At 40.3% G+C, this 7,802-nt stretch overlaps 3 protein-coding genes across 4 annotated transcripts; 1 reads left to right on the forward strand and 2 right to left on the reverse strand.

The window, feature by feature from the left end:
- Positions 1-59: 59 nt before the first annotated feature.
- Positions 60-2,324, reverse strand: LOC148419121 (golgin subfamily A member 7-like). Of its 2 annotated transcripts, none has more exons than XM_088423441.1 (6): positions 2,274-2,324; positions 1,832-1,954; positions 1,606-1,758; positions 1,248-1,349; positions 1,053-1,106; positions 60-889 (listed from the first exon to the last, which is right to left on the reverse strand). In XM_088423441.1, exons 1-5 carry the CDS (start codon positions 2,280-2,282, stop codon positions 1,059-1,061), a joined length of 435 nt encoding a protein of 144 aa, XP_088279567.1. In that variant the 5' UTR covers positions 2,283-2,324; the 3' UTR covers positions 60-889; positions 1,053-1,058. The 2 variants fall into 2 exon arrangements, with proteins under 2 accessions (XP_088279567.1, XP_088279568.1); XM_088423442.1 differs by having other exon boundaries at positions 60-953; positions 1,019-1,106.
- A 710-nt stretch (positions 2,325-3,034) lies between these two features.
- On the reverse strand, positions 3,035-5,758 carry rplp0 (ribosomal protein, large, P0). The gene is made up of 8 exons (XM_088422687.1): positions 5,713-5,758; positions 5,077-5,185; positions 4,721-4,896; positions 4,395-4,482; positions 3,934-4,080; positions 3,550-3,735; positions 3,342-3,482; positions 3,035-3,237 (listed from the first exon to the last, which is right to left on the reverse strand). Exons 2-8 carry the CDS (start codon positions 5,128-5,130, stop codon positions 3,082-3,084), a joined length of 948 nt encoding a protein of 315 aa, XP_088278813.1. The 5' UTR covers positions 5,131-5,185; positions 5,713-5,758; the 3' UTR covers positions 3,035-3,081.
- A 291-nt stretch (positions 5,759-6,049) lies between these two features.
- Positions 6,050-7,496, forward strand: LOC148419123 (uncharacterized). The gene has a single exon (XM_088423587.1). The coding sequence runs from the start codon at positions 6,140-6,142 to the stop codon at positions 7,415-7,417; it is 1,278 nt and encodes a 425-aa protein (XP_088279713.1). The 5' UTR covers positions 6,050-6,139; the 3' UTR covers positions 7,418-7,496.
- The last annotated feature ends 306 nt before the right edge of the window (positions 7,497-7,802 follow it).

Below are 7,802 nucleotides of genomic sequence, written 5' to 3' on the forward strand. Positions count from 1 at the left end.
CGTATAGTCTTGCAGCATCAACAAAGTAAAAATTAAATAAACACAATTATAATACGAACTCTGTGTACATGTGTTATTTATTGAATGAATATTTGATAAATGCTTACATGATTAATAACATGAGATAAAAATGTGAAAAGGGCAGGCCATTTACTGTCTTAGATCAAGGTTTCCCAAATAAAACTCTCCAATTTTTATTGTCATCAAAGGTAAATTTGTTATCGTTTATACTCAAGCAGATACATATTTTGTTATTTTACTAATGTAGTTTGAGAGTTGTCATCATTAGTTTACATTACATAGTGACATTTTATGGCAATACATGTACATATTATGTATTTTAAAAGTCGGTTCTGTGGATGAATCAAATTCTGTGTTAGATCTTGTTTGAAAAGGTTTGAAAAACCCAGACTTACATAAATGTGGTAAAGTACACACCAACAACAGCAAGCATGTGTGGAATGTGGAGTGATACACAGTAACTGCATATAATGATCTCAGACTTAGGAGTCACACATCGAACGCTCTTCTTATAAAACTATAAAAATATCAAATTAAGGATTCACGGAAATCTCCAGTTTAAAAATCAATCAATTAAACACAGTTCCTGAATACAAACTCCTGGTTTCACAGCAACTCTGACCACAGATCGAACTATTCGAGGAATTTCAGTTATTATTAAACAATGGCAATGTTTTAAAGGCCTCGTCTTGATCAGCTTTATACATCACCTTGTGTGCAATAAGACAATTACCACAAGTACAAATAAAAGGAGAGGCAGTCAGAGGAGTATACAATATATAAATAAAAACAGCAAGAAATTATTATATACATTGATTCAGGAGAAGCAAAAATCAGCGCCTGTTTGGACACACAAGTCATCGCCAGTCTGCAAATGAAAACACGATTAAGTTAGCACAACAAATAAGCAAGATCAAGCTATAAGAAATAACCTCCAACCTCAAGACTAGAGGATGATGGAACAGATCAAATTTGGAGGTTACACTTTAATTATAACAAAATCTATACATATTCCAAAATCAAAACATAACCTGGGCTTAACACGTAGGGACAAAACTTCTGTCTTCGAAGACTGTAATTTCAACCTGGAGGTTAGTTAAGGACAAAAGCTCAAGCTACTTTTCTAAGTTATTTTTGTATGTCTTGTTCCAATTACAAACAAGCAGGCTTAATTAAATTGCCAATCTTGCTTTTAGGCAAAAGTATTGGACATGAGTGCAGGATACGACTCTGAGGCCTCTCTCAATGGGGTCAGTCAGCAGTAGGCTCCTAGGCATGTAGACCTTCTCATTCTGGTCCTTAATGTATCTGGCCACCTTCCTTAACACCTGCACACACACAGAGGAGCATTGGAAATTAATCTCAATTACAGAATTACAGTTCTGTACATTTCAAAGAAAGTGTGTAAGGGCCACACTGGGCTATCATGAAATCCATTAAAAACATTTAGATCAATAATACAGTTACATTTTCAGTATTGGGTCAAGTCTTGATAATGGCGATAATAAATAATATGTTAAAGTGCGCGGGGGGGGGGGGGGGGGGGGTATAGAACACTTCCTCCTAAAAAAGAACCAAACTTACTTTTTCATACTGGGTCTCCATACAGAGAAATATTGTATATGCAGTGAGGCAGGCCAGGCAGCCCTCTAAGTAGGATTTCCCCCCGAGCTTCTCTGCTTCAGCATACAGATTGTTTAAAGTTTGGATGGTCTCCTCAAAGTGTTGTCTATCCAGCTAAAAAGCAACAAAAATAAGTGAGCATTAATCCAGTGTGGATTGCACACAGGTGAAGAAATTCAAAACATACCCTGGATTCCAGTTCGGTGGGGAACTTGTTTTGGAACTTGCAAAGAGTTCCTGAGCTGTAGTCCCTCTGGATGAAGACCTTGGTGCTGACAACAGGCTGCTGGAGCTCCTGTAAACTGTGAGTCTTTTTTTCCACACAAGCAATAAAGTCAACACATAATTTGTCATCAATGTCATCAGTTTTACATAGTAGGGTAATCATGTTTTTTTAATTTCTGTTTTAAGCTTCATGTTGATTGTAGGCCAGAAATCGTAGATACACTGAGTTGACGCCTCACCCTTGCTAACAACACTTAGCTCGGATTTAGTGTAACATTTTTGATCGTCGTTAAATACACGAGTGAAAGTCCGTTGTTGTCATCACAAACGACGGGTAACCGCATATATGGTGTTGAGCCGCTGAAATCACATTTTTCTGGATCGAAATGAATATCAAACAGTACCTCGGCCATGGTGTTCGTTTCCTCCTGTCCTGCTGCGCATCTGTACTGCGCAATTGCAGCGGCAGTATGAGGTCACTTCCGGACTACTACAAATTAAAAGACTAGTCGTTCAATCCAATCCAAATAATTTTGGTACTATGTGCGATGATGCATTCAATTATTTAACAGTATGATCAATATAGTTTATGGATTATGAGTTAGAGTTTAACGGAGTATGTCATTTTCAGCAAATCTGCAAGTGGTAATCAGCCACCTCCCATGGATGGGCAAATTACATTTCATATTTGACAAACTCCATGTGAACACAGCAGCTGCTTTCCATGCCTCTATTTTACCAATTCATTGCAGGCCAATTATTTTCAACAAGATGATCCATATAGTTCATGCATTATGAATTATGATTAGATGTTAAAAGAGTATAGCATTTTCAGTAACTGCAAGTGGTAACCAGCCACCTCCCATGGATGGTTAAATTACATTTTATAGTCTATAAACTCAATGTTAACACAGTAGCTGCTTTCTATTGTCTATTTTACCAACTCTGTCTATTATCACTTTAGGAATTGTCAGTGCAGACATTTGTGATTTTTAAGTGGCAAGTTTTGATTTCAACTACATACTTCCTCTACAAGCATGTGAACAGTAGCAGTATTTTTTTTCCTGTTGCCCATTTCAGTACAATAGTGTCATGGGATTAGTTTTTGTAGCATGCAAATAATTAGGCACAGTGGGATGTAAATGTCAGCGACAGAAATCAACGCTCAGTTTTGACATTTTATTGAAATCGTGGAGTTGATTCATTGCGGTCTTAGTCAAAGAGACCAAAACCCATGTCATCATCGGACTCTTCAGACTCCTCCTTGACTTCCTCTTTAGCAGCAGCCGGAGCCGCTGCTGGTGTCTCAGCTGCAACTGGTGCTGCCGCTGCAGCAAAGGCAGATGGGTCGGCAAGGAAGGCTTTGACCTGTGGCAAGACAGCGTACCAATTCGAATTAGAACAAAAATAAACTCAATGTACAATAGTCATGCTGCACGTTTGCAGCTTTGTGACCAAACTTCAAAACAAACCTTGTCTGCCAGAGGGAAGGAATAGTCAGTCTCCACAGCGATGGCAAGGACTCTCTTGTAGCCGTTGATGACAGTGTGGGGCACAGAGGCAAGAGTGGGATAACCAATCTCAAGAGACACGCTGGCGATGTTCCTCACACCCTACAGAGACCACGTGAAATTTTACACTAAAACCAATTCTTGGAATGGCACAAACATTTCCTCTTACCTCCAAGAACCTGGCATGCAGAGCCGCCTCGGTGATGTCGAGCACATCAGGACTGTAGACGCTGCCATTGTCATACACTTGTTGGATGATGAGCCCATAGGAAAAGGGGGAGATATTCAGCATGTTGAGCAGCGTGGCCTCGCTGGCACCAACCTTGTCACCAGTCTTGATCAGACCCACGTCACTCTTGAGAGAAACACAATGGTTACTTCAAACTTGTGATTTTGCTTAGTTGTGAATGTGCTATACACATCTGTACAAAGACGCTTCATTACTTTTTGTCTATTGGCCATAAATGCTCTTAGACATGAAAACATCTGATGTCTATATACTGATTAAGATGTACTGAAACGCACTCAAATGTCAATATACATTGAATCTTACCAAAATCTCAATGGTTCCTCTGGAGATCTTAGTGGTGATGCCCAAAGCCTGAAAGAAGGAGGTCTTCTCTGGACCCAGACCAGTGTTTTGGGCAGGCACTGTCACATTGCAGGGAGCAATGGCTCCAGCACGGGCAGCAGCCGGCACCTGATTCATCCCATAAAGACAGGAGTTAAAGTTTGCCCGAAGCAAAAAGTAATACAGCAAGATTACTATGTTTGAAACCTTGTATCCCTAGGCTGTCAAGTTTAGACAGACAGGGATAGCTGGAAACGGGTTATTTTTTGCAGGAGTGATCATCAACACAGCACTCAACAAGCTGCATTGTAACCTATCCCGCATATTGGGATTCAAAACCATTGAGCATGACTCGTTTTAAAAAAAATTGGAAAGAAGACTGTGGAATTTATGAAGGCTGTCAAACGAACAAGAACCATAATTTATTGACAAGAATATATTACCTTGTTGGCCAACAGCAAGTCCCTGACCTCCGCCAGATCTTCTTTGGTGAAGACAAAGCCCACATTTCCTTTAATGTGGGGCAAGAGCCTGTAAAAAATATATTTCGATGTCAAATGTGTCAACTTAAGCATTTTTATCCACAAGGAATAAAACAAGATGTCTGAAACCGTGCGTCCCTGTCTGCCAGCAGGTTTGGACAAACAGGGATAGCTTGGAAACATCTTACTGTTTGCAGGGGGAACGACAAAACAGCACTGCACAAGCTGATCTGTAACTATCCTGCAACTTGGCATTAAAACAAAAACTGAAAAGTGGTCAAACTCACTTCTCCAATGCAGAGTTGTTCTCCAGGTGGCCACGAATAGCTTTGCGCATCATGGTGTTTTTGCCCATGAGCACCACAGCTTTGCCACGCAGAGAGCAACGGATGGTCTGCATCTGCTTGGAGCCCACGTTGTCTGCTCCGACGATGAAGCATTTTGGATAGTCATCCAGGAGTTGCTTTGGGGGAAAAAAAAAAAAAAAAAAAAAGAAAAAACTTAGCAGGAAGACAATGAATGCTTGCTATATTAGAATATCTGTCTGTGTATCCCATGTACACACTGAAATTGGGAGTGCTGCTCATTTTGGTGCGTACTAAACAACAAAAAATACAAGTTAAAGAAAAACGTGGATACCTACGATAATTTTTAAAAAATAGTTGGACTTCCACGTGGCCCTGTCTTCCCTGGGCATCTTTGCAGTGCTTCCAAGGATTCGCTTAAAAGCTGTTTTAAAGACAAGGTGGTACCTGCAACCAAAGTACTTAATTCAAATTGTGCACGTCATTTTGACTAAGTTTGTTAAATTCAAAACGTTAACACAGGATATACGAACTTAACGATTTAGTGTAAATGCATAACTTGAATTTGCTAATTTAGTTTAAGAAAAGCGTGGCCATTTTAAAATGTCTGCCATGAATTAATACCCTCGAAGGTCTTAAAATTAATCTAAGATTAGAAAAAGTTCGTGGAATAATACTTTATAGAAGGCAAATTTTGACCACAACAGCATACTTTCATTGATTAAATGGATGGAAAACTTATGTGCCACGTGCAAAATTGCTAGCGCTGGCTAAGATTAACCGCTGGTTAGCATGCGGGCGGTGGCCTGGAGGCCTATCTAGTAAATACGCAGAAATAAAACCACACACGCAGTTAAAATCACATAAATTTGCTCAAAACGACTATCAAGGGGCGATAGCTAGGATCGCTTTCGGTAGCAGGAATTCCTCCTAACCACGGGAGACTACATTATAACCTGTAAAAGAATAATTACCTTCTCGTAGGGTCGCGTGAAAGAAAGAGGAAACGGAAAGACAAGAGCGGAATTTATATTCAAAAGCTTGACCAATCATGTGAGTTTTGGGCGTACCCAGACTTCTATTGGGCAACGCGAGTGTCAATCGTTTACAAAGCAGACGGAGAATACAAGCTTAGAGCTTAAACAAAACGTGAAAGTGAGAAAAAAACGTTTCAATACAAAAATCAAAACTTAAAATTGAAAGTATAAAATGGTAAGATTTAATTAAAACACTTAAGTTTTATTTACCGTCATTATACTGCTCCACACAAACATCCAGTAGGAGGCAGTAACGTACCCAATGTTGGTTTGCCAACTGACAAATAAACTACACAGAAGAAGCCTGGAGAAAAAATAATTGAGGCCGACACATGTGTTTCTCGCGAAATTAAGATTTGTGAATATGCATAACGCCACTACACAATCTTATGCAGCTACAAATCTTCCAGAAGAAGTATGGGTCCATATACTGGGATATCTAAGCGTGGAAGACAAGCACAGCGTCCGGGCGACTTGCACGTACTTCAAGGATCTTGTTGACTGCGGATTTCTGTGGAAAGACTGGACTATAATTCTGCCTTTCTCGAAAGGTTCCTACAGTCGTGAGTTCTGGGAGACGCTGCGCCGAAGAAAAACCAGTCACGTGTTGGTGAGGAGCACCAAAGAGAAGGACTGGAAGCAGCTCTCTCGTGAGCTCCCGTCTCTTACCTCTTTGATCGTAGATCAAAGTTCTCAAGAGAGCTTGGTCTATTTAAAGGACTTTTCCCAATTGACGCGTCTGGCTTTGAGGAGCAGTTCCAACACTCTTTCGCTGAATGCCTCCACAGTATGTGATGCGGAGAAGCTGACACACCTCAGCATTTGTCAAGTTCAGCTCCCCTCGAAATCCTACGAGTACTTGAATTCTGCTCTTGTAGGTTTTAGGAATCTTACATCTCTGGTGTGTCATGACATTGAGATCAGTGAATGCACGATGACAATTTACACAATACTTTCCCGCCTTCCTGGTCTGAAGCATCTGTCATGGACTTGTCTGCGTGGTGGAAAAAATCCTGCAAAACCCAATGCGATAGGATCGACGCATGGATTACGCAGTTTGGAGCTCATTCACTGTGAGCACTCATTGCTTGAGGTTATAAAGCTCGTGCCTCACTTGCAGACACTGGCTCTCCAATATAGGTCCTATTTGGGGCACAGAAGGGATGCCTTCAGCGCGGACCTGAAAGCATGGCTGAGTGGTCTTCATCAACTGTCAACTTTGGTCATCAAATCGGGTCCACTCATTCGCCACTATTTCCGCTCCATCCCTCCTTCAGTGAGCAGACTCACGCTCCGTCTTCAACAAATGAGCTCTTGGGAGTTAACGTCAATTGCGTCGCAGCTGCCCAATCTCCTCTACCTCCACATCGAGCCCTGGCTCGTTTGCGATTCGGGAACCATAATTGCTCAAATCCCTCAACTTTTTCCAAAACTCCAGAGTCTAAAAATCAGAGGTGAGAATTTGTCAGAAGACGACATTTTAGGCTTTCAGAAGATGGCGGACCTCAGGTATGTGGAGATGCTATATAACGGCCCTCAGTCCACTAAATTGGCTGCAAAACTGCAAATGCTCTCTGACTACAGAATCCAAGTCACAACCTCATTTGTGAGAAACATTTTGGACTGTCACTGTAGTTCTTAGTCACGTCATCACAAGACATGTATACAATGCTAAGTGACTTGTGGAATTTTTTTTTTTTAATAAAACCAACATATTTTCATTTGTACTATTTATTTATATTGTTTTCGATGCCCTAGTAAATTATGATTCCCATAATTTTTGGACAACAAGCTACGTTTTTCTCATGCTTTGAAACCCTCAGCTCCCAGTCCAGTGTGGCTTATCTGCATTTTTTTGTAAACACCAGGGGTCAATTTTTGATTTTATTTATATAATATAAATATAATACTGTACCTCTTTGTGTGGTAATCAATGGATTAGCAATCAATGTTTGAAAATAGGTAACCTATTCTTGGAATTATAATGCCTTTTTTTCTGATGATTTTGAGTCCTTCAGCTACTTTGC

The sequence above is a fragment of the Hippichthys cyanospilos genome, chromosome 9, assembly GCF_059441005.1.
Source record: "Hippichthys cyanospilos isolate Australia breed blue-spotted pipefish chromosome 9, RoL_Hcya_1.0, whole genome shotgun sequence".
Taxonomy (NCBI): Eukaryota; Metazoa; Chordata; class Actinopteri; order Syngnathiformes; family Syngnathidae; genus Hippichthys; species Hippichthys cyanospilos.